This window comes from Falco peregrinus, chromosome 13, assembly GCF_023634155.1.
Source record: "Falco peregrinus isolate bFalPer1 chromosome 13, bFalPer1.pri, whole genome shotgun sequence".
Taxonomy (NCBI): domain Eukaryota; kingdom Metazoa; phylum Chordata; class Aves; order Falconiformes; family Falconidae; genus Falco; species Falco peregrinus.
Window position 1 is genome coordinate 18,125,271 of NC_073733.1, and position 14,986 is coordinate 18,140,256.

The following is a 14,986-nucleotide window of genomic DNA, read 5'->3' on the forward strand; positions in this document are numbered from 1 at the left end:
GTTTACAGAATGAAATTAATGGCAAAGCAACTAAGATACTTCTTCTTGGAAGTAAATCCATATAAAAAAAATCAATTAACTGCTGCAAATGAAAACAAGCCAATAATTCACAACAAAACACCTTGAAAGAAACATGTATATTGTGGCAGGTAATGGAATAATATGATCAGGTAGGCTAAAACAAAACAGAATTTTCACTGAAAAAGTTAACCTTTTTCTTCAGCTTTCAAAACAGCAGGTGTTTTTCGTATCGATCAGGAATACCTTCAGTTTGTTACTCCTTCCTTTCCTTTTAACAAATCTGTACTAAAAATGATGCCTTACCTTTGTTCATATCAATCAACTGCTGCTTCTTCTTCTGTCGCTCCAGTTTCTCTTGTTCAGCCTTCTCTTTAGCCAATTTGGCTCTCTTTGTTTTCTCCTCCATTTCTCTTCTTTTGTTGTTTTCTTTTAATGCCTCCTGCATTAGGTAAAATGAACATGGGTGTCTATATACTGAGGAAAATTAGAAAAACAACAATAATCTTGTTTGCACAGATAGTGTATTTACATCCAATGAGCGGGGGAAAAAACCCAGGGACTGGCACCCAGTATTTGAAGCATCTTCAGGAATCTTTGAGGGAACATAACTCACCACACTGTTTGTACACATTTACATTATTAGATAGTGAGAAGAATGAAAACTAAAATAGCTTTGCCTCTATGGTGAATGACAAAGTTCCAAATTTGTCAGCAGCAACATGTTTTTTGTTTGTTGTTGGTTTTTTTTTTCCTGTTAGGACTGTAAGTCTAGCTTAAACTTGTAACTTGCTGTTAGGAGGGATGGATGAGTGGGGATGAAGCCAAGTTCCCACTACAAAGGAGCTCAATAACAAGTAACTGGATTACTAAAACAAGTTACTAAAATTTAAGCTACAATTCCTTAAACAATCTTCTTGAAATAGCCAAAGCAGCCTGGATCACTTACTTACACAAAACACATTAAAAAAAAAAAAAAAAAAAAAAAAAAAAAAGGAAAACAGTTGGACTTATCAATTAAAACCCTAAACCGAAAGTCTGCGCGTCAACAGGTCACACAAACTACCGAACTAAAAAAACCCTATAGATGTAAGAGAACATCCCTGGATTGAAAAAAAATGAACACAACAAAAAAGCCCAACAAACAAAAACCAAACCACCCACAAAAAAACCAACAGCAAAACAAACCCCCCTTCCATGATCTTGCTTCCATCCCGCCTAGAAGATCCCGTCCCCTTCCAAAGGGGGCCCATGGCCATGCCCTGTGGCGGGGCTGATGCCAGCTGGCTGCCAGGCGCCCCCAGCCCCTCTCCCCCAGCCTCCTCAGCAGGACAAGACCAGGTAAGAGGTGCCAAGTGCACGGGTTGAGATGGAGACAGGGGGATCGCTCACCAATTACAGTCACAGGCAAAATACTGGGGGAAGATTGATTTTATCTCTTCCCCCCTCCCCTTTCTCCTCAGGCTCAGGTTCACTCCTCATGCCCCCCTACTGCAGGCAGCACAGCAGGGATGGGGTGAACGGGCACTTGCAGTCAGCCTGTAACAGCTCCTCTCTGCCATTCCTTTCTCCTCACGCTTCCACCTGCCCCACTGTGGATGAACCTGCCCCAGCGTGGGTCGTCTTCTGCAGTCCACAGGGGAGCCTCTGCTCCGGGCCCGGGGCGCCTCCTTCCCCCCGCCTCAGGCTCTGGTGCTCCCAGGGCTGTTCCTCACGCTTCTTCCCCCTCATCCTCACCATCATGCAACATGTCGCCCTTTCCTGAACAGGTTTTACACAGGCCCCGTCACCTTCACTGGGCCAGCCGCTGCAGCGCGGGAGCTGGCTGTGTCCCAGGCTGCTCCTCACAGAGACGGCTCTTGGCCAGCACCACACACAAATCCCTCACGCTTTCTCACCACTTCTTTTCACAAATACCTTCATATCTCCTTTTACATTGCCTGCTCATGCTCTCTTTTCAAAAAGAAATACTTCAGCTCCCTTAAGCTGTTCCCCAAGATCCTAAATTTCTCCTTAGCTTCACCTTCCCTAAGATTCATTTATCATGACAAAATTCACTAAAATCCATCATCATGGAATTTCACCTAATGTCAGACAGACAGACGTGATAAGCGTTAGAGATGATTTTCTTTTTTATATTCACGACAGCGATGTATTTACTGCTCCCTTTCCCCTCCATCTCACAGTACACCAACAAGCTGTACCTACAACTGCAGGTCTGGGTTTCAGGTGATTTTGGGAACACAATATTTCCAACAAATAGTAATAACAGTACAGAAAACACTGGATACAAAGATGTCCAGAATTAACATGGCATGTGCTCATTAATGATGTTTTAGCTCAAGAAGCTGAACAATCAATACTTGCTAAGCACAGGGCATAAGATAAATGGTTTCCATGTCAATGTTGACTTCTTTTCCCCAGACAATTTAATCATGCCTTTAAAACCAGGAAAATCATATATGTTCACAAATACAAAGAAGATTTCTTTGTGGATGTCCAAGACAATTTACCAGTTATTATTCCACAAGTAAAATTTCCTTAAGAAATGTGGAGCAGAGGTACATTACACAATTCTATATATTCCACAGAAATGACATTTTAAATGCTTTCAAATGAAGTTGACTATTCATCTTACTGTGTACACATTAGGAAGAAACTATGGACAATGACTGTCACTTCCAAAAGATAAGTCTATCTAAAGCACCTAAAAGTGTTAAGGTTTATATTAAATCATATCAGTGTTTGGTTATCCAGGACTCCCAAATGTCTCCAAATACAGAACGTTCACTCAAGTAAGGGACTGCATACTTCAGCGCACATATGCCATTTCAAGAGTTTACCAAGGTAAAATGCCACAGGTAGCCCCTGTTTGGCAGAGATGCTGGATACCATAGTTACCAGCGACGTTACTTGTGGACGCACTGGAAAATCAGAGCAAGAACTGCATTTGTGGTATCGTCACATAACCAACTGCACTGAGAAACACCTTCTCTTTCAGAAAAGAGAAGAGAGTTGAAGGGCAAAAATCAATGTTTTATCCTGTTTGGGTTTGGACAGTTCTGTCTCTGCACATTCCATCACACTTGACAGAGACTTCATTTTACTGCAGCTTCACAGGCTGTAATGGAAGTAAATGCCCACAATCTTACGAGAGAAAGCAAATAAGAAATGTCATGGCTGAACTAGTAGCACACTAGCCACTGACATACTATGATTAGATCATAGATTCTGTCACACTTTTTAACAGGAAGACTACAGTAGACTGTACGAAACAAGCTCTGAAGTTACTGCATCTAGCAATTCACTTTGAGCTAGACCGTACAAGTCCTAGCTGAAGGCAGATTATATGAAAATACATATTGCAGTTCATAAAACACACTGTTTAGTAATGATGATTCAAACAAAAGCCATTCAAAATGAAAGTTTCATCTTCCTGAAGAACAGTAAAATAACAAAATACTAGTAATGGCGTGTAGGAGTGCCTATCTCCATCTGCCTACACCCATCCCTTTATAGATATGCATACCTACATACAAACAAACCAAACAACCCCCACCATTCCAACACGTACAGCACAGGAAGCACAAAGAGCTCAGATGTCCATTACTGTCTATTACTTCTTCAAAATGCACACTTCCTAGTATTTTATTTACTTCCAGGATGTCAACACTTTAAGAGTATCTTCACATATAGCCACTTTCCAGAGACTACAAAGAAAGAGTTGGGGACGCCAAGTAAAAATCCACTAAGCTCTAATCACACATACCAGAGCTTTTTCCCAACAATCTGTTGCTACAACAGGTACAAGTGGCAGCAAAAGGGCATTAACACCCAGCCTCTTCTGAAATGGTTAAACTGGGCACTCTGCAAGGCAGGAGACAGAAACCCTGGCAGAACATCACATCAACATGCCTCTGGGCTTCTTGGTACCTAGACTGGCTGTTTCTGAACTAACACTGTAATGCAGCCCTGCACACAAACAGCTTCAGAAGCATTAAATAACAGAAAACTGGTACCATAGAAAAAAAAAAATCTTATCCACTCTTACCTTGCTGTAGTACTCCAGTAACTGCTTGGTACCGGCTCTAGTATTTCTGATTGTTACATAGTGGATTCTTTCCTGACATCCTCAATTCTTAAAACTGCCTGCCCGCTCAAATAGTTCTATGCCGCATTCCTTGAAAGTTAATATATTTTTTTCTTCATCTACATGCCAATTCAAAATGAATATTGTGGAAAAAATTAGATCATCATTGTGATCATCACCATCATTTAATGCATGCAATTTTCTTTCATAAAGTGTATCTCAGAACCAAACCACCTGGAACGTACTACTTTGTTATTCCTCTCCATCAGGCAGTCTGACTCTTAACCATTTCGTATTTGTTACGTCGTTTACTACTGTACATTTCGTTAGAGTTGGATGAAAGCCTGAAATAAATCATTTGCAAGAACATACTCCCAGTTGTTTTCAACTTATGTGCTGAAAGTAAAAGAAATATATATACATCTGTATTTATAAGCATACTTGATATTTAAATTAATATTTGCTACCAAATTTCATCACAGTTTTTCAAAGTTGACTGAAGACGACTGTAAATAAAGGTAAAGAGAATTTTGACTCGGATGTATAGTGGTTTCTACAGCACTTGCTTTGCCTGAATTGTATGACCAACAATCCTTTTAGGTTTCATTTTCTACAGCTTCACTACAAAGGGTTATTCTTCTTTTTGATGTGGCTTCCGTTTCTTCATTATTTATTATTTTCTCAATTTCTAGACCTCCAGACTGTGGACAAGCCTAACAATTTCTAACACAAAGGTGACAATTCTGCACCTGCCTTAGCAGTTATCTGGAGCCCACCAATCTAAAGTTAAGCCTTAAGTTAAAAGAAGTCTGGACATCAGCTCATGCTTCCATCTCTCTTCTCTTTGGCATACTTTTATACTCCTCTATGTCTATTCTCCGTCCAAGCTCTTGAGCTTCAGTGGACTGCTTTTAATACAGAACAGTACTACTTTGGGTTATCAGTTATTTTTAAGTATTGAATGGCAGTGATATCCTTTCTGTGTAGGTTTGCAGGCTATCTTACCTAAAAAGGTAGAGATCAGTTTGAGCACTGACAAAAACAGCTCTGTGATTAGCATTGCTTTTAGAAGAGGGGAAAAAAACATCAGCAGTTTTGTTACTGCAATGTAGCTCAACAGTGACAAAGTACGTATTAGTGTTCACAGGTATAAACTACCCAACTATATTTATTCCCCAATTAAAGGATAAAAAGACAGTAATATACTAGTTACAAATTACACAAATGTCACAAAGCAAGAAGCAATCCACAGTTAAGAATAAAAGCCTTCCCAACAGCTATGGAAAACATTTTGAAAAGTACTCATCTAGATGCTATCTTTTCAAAACATGTACGTGCATGCAAAAACTGAAATAATTTTCAAATAAATCTCAATAGACAGAAATATCTTAATGTATACAACCCCTTTTTTTGATGTGCTATTCATGCGCCTCTGTATTTTTGGTTGGTGCATTAACCGTACGCAGTTTACCAAATTCAACTGCAAATTAAAAGTTCGAGAAAGTTTGCTTGTCCGTTTTTTGTTTTTAAAGAAAAACAAAACAAATTATTGTCCCTCCTAGCAGACATAGATTCAGCAAGGAATATTATCTCTTGTTAAGGGAGCTAAGTTGAAGGAGCACATAGCTTTATGTTCCCCCTTGTGTTTATAAGGATTCACTGAAGTGAGGCTCTTGTACGCAGGATTGACAGTTTATAGTTTGGCTTCCTTAAGGAACAAATAAAAGATTAATATATCTCTTGCATTCTGTACATATCTGAAGTTTCGACAGACAAACAGATAGTCACACATAAACATGGTTGTAAGTAACCTCTCAAAAGTAAATTATTAAAAACAAGAAGAAAGAAGAACTGTAATGCACAAATCTCCTTGGATGTATTAAAGATGCAGTTGGCTACAAAGCGGTCATGCACCAATAATGAAGGCTGCCTGCGATCCCTCAGGCCTTCCCTAAATTTGCCTTGCAACTATAAAATATGTGAACTGAAGTTCCAGTGGAAAAAAAATAATCTTTTTCAGTCAGAACTCATTAGGAACAACAAACTCAGATTAAGTGGAAGTTAATCCACAGAAATAAAGGGAGTTAAAATACAGCAGATTGAGCAATCAGTTTATATGTAGAAGGACCTTTCGTGAGTATTCCTTGGAGGATAACATATGCAAATACATTGTTATCCTTATAAAAAAAATAGAAAAGCGATGCAATGAGCTGGTATTAAACAAAAGCAGACAAATTTAATTTCCTGATGGGTGGTCATGAAAGAGTAAGTAGAAAAGATTATGTTTGGGATACTGTCCCATGGTTTGCGCATCATGGCCGTTATATCTGACATGAAATGGCTTTGGCATGCCTTTCCAGATTAGGATTTTTGGCAAGTGTAGCTGCTGTTGCATATTCAGGTAGGGAGAAGGGGGTTGCTACTGCCTTACTGTGTGCGCTGCACAAGCTCTTCAAACTGCCTAGCAGTGCGAGGTAGAAGCCGTTTTCAGTGTTTACTGAACCAAGTTTAAGGCTATCAGTGAAAAACTGTATTGTATGTCTTAATTACTTAACAGTCTATGTTTGACTAATTACTAAACAGCCCCCAAGTGGACAGATTTGAGATTGTTTTAATAGCTCTTTTAAATCAATATTTGGATAGCAGAATAAACATGCATGTCTAATTCAGGCTATTCCTGTAAGTGACACAGAGCTGAAATACACAACTACCAAAACTGTATTACTGTCACTACAAACAAAACCCGAAGCAAAACAAAATTAAAAAAGCAACAAATGTTTACTGTTTTCATAACAACCTGAGAAGAGGAACCAAGGGCCACAGAAGATGAATTACTGTTTTGTTCAAAAAGTGATCGTTCTGGATCAAGGAAGAGACAAATCAACAGGCTGGCGCATGAAGCCTTGCATCACCATGCAAGCACAACTCTTTAGAGTCTTGAATAACAACTCACTCTTTTTAAGGTAAGTCTGAAAAATATGTTCCTGCAGAAGTCTAAATTCAGTAGAAAAAGTGATTTATTTTTTTTTAAACAGCAGGATTTTGAATATGATGTGTTGAAAGGTTTCAACATTTCTGGCTAGGAATTCTTAACAAATTTTAATAGAGGCTGTGAGAATTACACACAGTGCAGCGTATATTAATATAAAGTATCACAGAGTCATAGAATGATTTACGTCAGAAGGCACTTTTAAAGATCATCTAGTCCAACCCCCCTGCCATGGGGAAGGACACCTTCCACTAGACCACACTGCTCAAAGCCTCATCCCACCTGGCCTTGAGCACTGCCAGGGGTGGGCATCCACAGTTTCTCTGGGAAACCTGTGCCAGCGCCTCGCCACCCTCACAGAAAACAATTTCTTCCTTGTATCTAATCTAAAGTCTACCCTCTTCCAGTTTAAAGCCATTCCCCTTTGTCCTGTCACTACATGTCCTTGTAAAAAGTCCCTCTCCAGCTTTCTTGACAGCCCCTTCAAGTGACCTTCTGGTCATGCTTCTCTTGGTGCGGCCGGCTTTCTGGGCCTGCAAGCGCACAACTGCCGGGCCATGTGGAGCTTCTTGTCAACCAACAGCCCCAAGTCTTTCTTTTCAGTGCCTGGGTTTGAAAGACCTTGCATGCTTCTTTCAAGACAGGGCTGACGGACTACCAAAAGAAAGTGTTCTAGAGGTTGTGTGGCATTACACTCCAAAGAAATGATAAACGGGGAAAGAAAACCCCTACATCTAAGGGATATGCTTATTCATCTGCAATTTTTTTCTTGAGGTTTCTTACACCTTCCACTTCATGCTTCTCATTATAATTTGACAGGATAATCCAATTCTATTAGTTTGCCTTGGATTTTCCTAAACGTGATAAGCAAACTAATATGAATTTATGGAAGTGAATGAGCTATAATTTACTACAACATCAGCAAGCTAATTGAAGATGCAATAATGCAGCGATCAATCTGAAATCACAATTAAGAAAAACATGGGTTCAAATTATCGAATTATCTTAATAAGATATATGAACAAACAGAATGATGAGGCTAAGACTACATGAAACACCCTTGTGGAGATTTCAGAGAAGTCAGATTCCTTCTAACCCATGACAGCTTTTCAGAATTGTGTGAGGTGCAGATGTAAGGGATGGATAGGTCTCTTTTAGACTTCAACTCTTGACAAAATGAGTCACTTAGAGCAAGTAATAAAGTCTACTGGTTTACAAGAGGTTCCCAGCATCTGAGTTAGATTCACAGCTTAAGTATCGTGGCAGTCAAAACCCCAAACTATGCCTAGTTTCCAGAGTGGAATAAGGATTCAAAATCTTCATTTAAATATTATAAATTTCCCAAAATAATGCCTGCCATCAGCACTGAATTGAGAGTGTGTTTAAAACTATCTAATGGAAAATTTGAAAGAAAAGTTTTTAATTACGTTCCTTTTCAAGGCTAGGAAACTTAACTCCACCACTTCCTCTAGACCATGTTTTCCCATATTACTTCTGAAAATATTACTTAATCAAAAGCATCGCTACCGTGAAATATAACATCTGTTGCTTTTACCCCATCCACAAGGGCAACCACATCGCCACAGAAGAAATTTAAGACTTGTCTGAAACAAATTCCAACCTCATTTATGTTGCCTATTACTTCTACACTTGCCTACCTTCAAATACTTGCAAATGCAGTATACTGTAACTCAGCTCAATTTATTATTATTTATTTTTACATATTTTGGGTATCTTCCAAGAGGAATGCCATCACACCTTCTATATCATGAATACAGTAGCTACCTATCTACCAGTACCAACAGCTTGTGAATAGAGTAGCTACTTATCTAGCAGTACTAACAGCTTGTTAATAAAGTTGATGAGTTATCACGCCTATGTGAATTCTTTTGATTCTAATTCTATTACTTATAAACTTTCCCAGCCTACGTCTAATTACTGATTTGTTCATTATTATGATTTAAAAAACAAAAATAATTCTCCAGCACTAGCTGGATGTATGCACTCAGATGAGAATTTAGAGAGCTTACAAAAGGGTATTTGTGGGGGGGTTGGGGCAGGGGAGGAGGAAGAGCTTGCTATATACTGCCTGTTAGCATGAACAACGTTTCACTATTGATACTACCTCTTGGGAAATTTTGCTGGAGAACATATTCTTAGTCATTATTCTTTATTTTTTCATAGCTTCTTCCTAGCTAGAAACTGCTATCTTTCAGACTACATTAAAGAACTGGTACTTTTTAGGCAAAAGGGAGAAACTATTCCCAGACAAGTAACCAGGGAGAACAATGAATAAATACAGCCTTGCTTTTATACCACTCCTGAATTACCAACTCAATTTATGATTTTGAAAGCTGGGACTTGACTATGTATTGCATTTCATAGTAAATCATATGTTTATTATGTATTTATTTATGTATTGTATATTCATTGATTTATATTTTTTTAGCCAATGACCTGGTATATTCAAAGGACATTTCAAAAAAGCCATGGGGGGGGGGAGGGGGGGGAACAACAACTAAAACCCAAAAACATTCCCGAGTCATGGAGCTTGAAATTTACTTTGAAACAAGTTACAAGCAAACAGATAACAGGAAGGAGAAAAGGTCTTACAGGTACATTTATACTCAAGATGCTTTATCTACTGTGGTGAAAGTTTTTTCTTACGAAGGCAACATCACAGATACTTTGTTTCCCGCCTGGTACAGGGCTACCATCTTACAAAATCTTGAAAGCCCACGGTAGCAGGTGCTCCATAAAATGTTTTATCATTTTGGGGAGATTTGCACTTTCTGGATCTTGAATTACAGGGTTACCGTAAAAAAGAACCCAGCCACATAGTAATCATCAATCAGTAGTCAGTTCAGATACAAAAGGGCAGTTCATTTCATAGGTCTCTGTTGATGAGTTACTCACATCTGCTTAGATATTTACTTATACTAGAACACAACTCTTTTCCCCTAAGTACATAAATAATGTAATTTAAAGATTCAATTACTTATTCAAAGTGCTGCATTTAAACAAATGTGAGGGAAACAGTCACCACTGATAAAAATGTCTACCAGATATAAAAGAATATCACTTCACTGAAGGAAAAAGCTTCTCTGTATTTCCTAACAACTATGCCCATCAAAGCCTGTTATTGCTTCAAATTCTACCCAACTATTCTTATAGGCCTTATTACAACATCTGTTTTTCAGACTCAAAATTCACCTTTAAGACTACCTGCATTAAAGGGGGAGCCCACAGAGCAAACGAAATATGAAATATTTAAGAACTGTATAAAAGAAAAGAACATTTCCTATCTAATGTAAAAGTATTTATTTCATACAACTTCTGTACAGCACAAAATCTGATTAAAAGAAAGTTTTTGTCCACTTGCAGATGCAGGCATGAAAGATTTGGTGGATATTTTAAATACTCTAGCACCAACAGAAACATTCAGGAAGTGACAGATTAAAAATATTTCTGATCATTTGATATAAACTCTAAGACAGCAGGTTAAAGTGAAGATCCAAAACAAAAGAACAAACTGGCATCTTGCTTCAGGCAAATGATTAATCATTATTTGATAAGAGCTTGAAACCGTATCAAACCAAAATAAATCAGTTTGCAATTGTCCTCAAGGACAATAGAGATTTGTGTTTATTTTCAATGGAAGACAGACACTAAATCAATAAAATCTAAAAAACATTTCTTCAAAATAGTCCTAAATATAAAAGGCATGTTATTATTCAGTGGATCTACCATTTTATCTGCAAAGAGAAAAAAAACACAAAAGCAAACCCAGAAAACCTGAAGCGCCCCACGCCACACCACCCCCACCCCCCGCCCCCCTTTTGATTAAATGTCTCTTTAATTGTCAGCTCCAAGAATACACTTCCCCCCACTTCTTCCCCTCCCCCGCCCGCTTTCCAGGCCTGATTTTGTCTCATGCTCTGTTTGCAAAGGAAGTGCTCAAGTGGTTTACTTACTTCTTGTGATATGCCTCGAATACAATGAGGTTATCAACACCTACTTAAGCACAAAATCAAAGTAGTAAACAGACAGGTGACACAAGTACCAGCAAAAATCTAGTTAAAAGCTCACTTCATAAGTTTAAATATGCTACCTAATCTCAGGACAAATAAATAAAAGACTAAGCAAGAAGCAGGACAGCCATGAGGGGACCATGAGAGACAAGATTTCTAACTGTAAAAGGCAGAAGGGTAAAGCAATACAAACTTTATTTCGTTGTTTCACTACACCCTGGGCTCTAATTATGTTTCCTGCAGAAATGGTTAGAGAAGCTTGGGGATAAAACAGGAGCAGACATAGAATAATAAATAAACAAACTCTGTTTCTTCTATCTGCATCTCTGGGTTGATTCACTATATTACAGCTCAATTAACTTAAATGGCTCACAAGGACTATTTGGTTAGATGGCTGGTCAGAGGTGCTGTAAGTTTGACTATTTACAGTCACATGATGGGCAGTTTTCATGGTGTCACTTAGACTGTGAATTCCTAACGCTGCGGTGGGTTTTTTTTCCTCCTCCTACCACCACAGAACAGCCCCAAAATACTTACTCTGTCCCACAAAAGTAGACAAACGTTGATAAAAACTAAATACAAAACATTGATTTGGTACTTTGGAAACTTTTTATCTGGACAGTTATAAAGTCATAGAAAAACTAACAAAAACTGTCCATAAGTCACTAAACTTCCAGGGTAACTGTCCAGTACTGGGAAAAGTATAGGAAGTGCACCTGTGGCAACCAGTACCTCTCACACAGAAACTGAGAAAGGGCAGCTCACGCTGCCTGCCTACAATTTCCTTTCCTCCTGTAGTTTAGGGGTAACAGAATAACAACCTATTTATATGGAAAATTTTGTTGAAGACAAACTACTGGACGCCATGGAGTATCGCAGTATTGCTTGTACATTTTGATCAGAAGAATGAAGGATGAAAAAACAGCACTGACTATTCCAGAAAATGTTTCTCTCACACTCTAGATACTTGCCATTCAGCACAAGAACTTCTGAATGCTTATATTATGTGGAGGTGCATTTATTATATACTGTTTCTGTCCAACTTGCAAAAGGCAAGCAATTAGAAAACATAATGCATGCATATATATGTGGTTTTTCAAGTAATAAACAGGCATTATTTTTCAATTGATACATGGCGCTTCCTCTAATGATGTTTGTAAGTCTTTAACTTGAGTTTTCAAAGGACCAGCTGTTTTCTTAACATTAAAATAGCTCGATATAAACATAATAAGACAAATATATATCAAGCTCCAAACATACTATTATATATATATGTATACATAAACATATAAACACACAGAGAACATTTTCTCTGTAACCTGGGGATGTGCCCTGCAGAATATATTTTTGAACTAATTCTTTTGAATTCATCTTTAAAAACATCCATATATATTCCATCTTTTTCAAATACACTAGCTGAATTGCATGATTCTGTAACATAAGGTATTCTTATCTTTACTAGCAAATGAAAGGAAGAAAAACTGTCATTACAATCAATCTATTTAGTCAGTATTCTCACTTTTACAGAGCGGAATCATTCACAGAATCAGCGGTTGAACAAAGGGAAATCCAAGCAACAGCTGTTCTACAAAGGCAGCAGGAGACAAGTGATGATTTCCTGAAGGGCTATGTTCAATTCTAAGTGCTCACAAAGGCCAGTTATCTCAAATGATACAGACCGTAGTTTCATGGTGTATAGGCACACGTATATGATGCATACATAAAGTATTTGTTGTTCGTAACTGACCCTCAAGGGAAACCTCCTCAAAGCCCAAGAATCGCCCACCCTGCTGTGCAGGAAGGTGAGGCGGTGGGGCAGGGGCCAGCCTGGTTGAACAGGGCACTCCTGGCGGAGCTCTGACACAAAGCACAAAACACAGAGAAGTGGAAGGACAACTACACCATCCAGGAGGAATACTGCCCAGGTAGGGAAGTAATTAAGAAAGTCAAAGCTCAAATGGAGATAAAACTGGCAAGGTACATGAAAAGCCATGAGAAAAGCTTTTATAGCTACAAACATATACAAAAGGAAGGTTAAGGAAAATGTAGGTCTGCTGCTGAATGGAGCATGGTACCTAACATCAAAGAAGAAGCTGAGATGGTCTGCGCTGCCTTCATCTCAACCTTTGCCATCACTCTCTCACAGGTAGTTTAAGCAACTGACTGATGTCCCTGCAAGGCCTCTATTTCATCAAAAAGTTGTGGGACTCAAGGAACTTCTTCAGTGCCTGGAAAAGGCAAATGTTATGCTCATCTTCAGAAGAGTGAAGAAAGCTTGGTGAGCTACACACTACTCAGTCATGGCTTCTGTTTTCCATAAGATCAGAGAGCAATTCTTTCTGTAAGGCATTTCAAGGTACATAAAGGGCAAGAAGGTGACTGCAAACACCTGACATCTGACTTACTGAGGGTAAATTGTGCCCAACCTGACCGTCTTCTCTAATGAGATGACCGGCTTTTTGGATGAAGAGAAGGCAATGGATATGGCCTACTTGGGCTTTAGTAAACCCTTCAATACAGACTCCTAAAGTCATGGTATCTTCATTCATGGAGATACTCAAAACTCAGATGGACAAGGTCCCACGCAGCTTGAACTACTACACTAGCCCTGCTTTCAGCAGAATGTCAAATTCAATGACCCTCTTAACATCCTCCTCCAACCTAAATTACCTTATGATTCTACGGTTTATCTTGTCATCACGTATGTTCACACCAGAAATGTTCGCAACAAACCCAGAAGAACCAATCTAAAGAATTTTTGAACTTCTAATTTAGAATTGCTAGCAGTAGAAGAAACAAGCTTTATCAATAGACAGGCATTAGCAATAACATTAGGAGAGCGACTAACAGGAGGAAATGTCATCAATATTTCCAAAATATCTGGAATTATTCTTCAGTCCTTTACCAAAATACTAATAAAAATTAATGAGACCACTTAGAGTAAGCATACAGGCATTAGTCTGAGCTGGACAAATTTAATAAATATGCACGCTACGGGGAGTATTAGGAGATGCTGTATATGCTCAGTCTTTTCTGATTGCTCCTGAATTCTTATCAGTAATTATGACTCCTTTTTACAGTTAATTCCACAGATTAAACTAGTTTCCGTGTCTTTTTCCTTTTGGGAAACTTCTCACAAGCATCAAAATGTTGCAGAAAAACTTAATTCTTTTTAGTACTTTTTTCTTTATAGAAAAAAAAAAAATCCTGCACTGTGAACTTTTAATGCTTGCCCTAGGCCTTCCTCAAGTGTCTGGAAAAAATTAAATCCCTAAACAAGAATCTTTATGCCACTAAAATCTACAAGGTTCTGCTCTAGTGGATAAAATAAGTCAAGAAACTCTCAAAAGACCTAATTACAATTACTACTACTACTACTGTATCTATCTGAACAAGTGAATTGACTGAAGCACAAATGATGCTACGTGAGCCTCAGATTTCACTTTTTTTCTAGTGAAGCATTACTATTGAAATTAGTATGCATCATACATATGGTCCAAGTTAATTTCCTTATTTAATAACTTTCTTTAAAAAAAGGCTTAGAAGATAAAAGGACAGATAAATACTTTAAAGACCACAGCACTAGATGGAAATAATGAACTATTTAGACCAACATGTAGCAGTAGAACAGTACCCTAGCAGATTATTTTTTTCACTTTTTAAAATTATAAAGCAATGCAAGAGATTAACCCTACTTTTCCTCAAACCCAAACCCACTATTTATGATAGGTTATTTCTGTATGGAATGCAAGTTTAATATTCCAAATGAGAACGCAGAAATTGACAATTCTGTCTTGATAAACTAGATTAGTTTACAGAGACTTAGTCTCTGGGATAATTTTCCACCCAAGAAAACCA

General features: G+C 38.2%; 1 protein-coding gene across 1 annotated transcript in view; it reads right to left on the reverse strand.

Annotated features, from left to right (window-relative positions):
* Positions 1-14,986, reverse strand: part of DIAPH2 (diaphanous related formin 2) — a 243,897-nt gene that overhangs the window by 83,647 nt on the left and 145,264 nt on the right. The window contains exon 26 of the mRNA XM_055817800.1: positions 325-460. Within this exon, the coding sequence (XP_055673775.1) occupies positions 325-460 (136 nt within the window). The remainder of the gene's footprint in view (positions 1-324; positions 461-14,986) is intronic.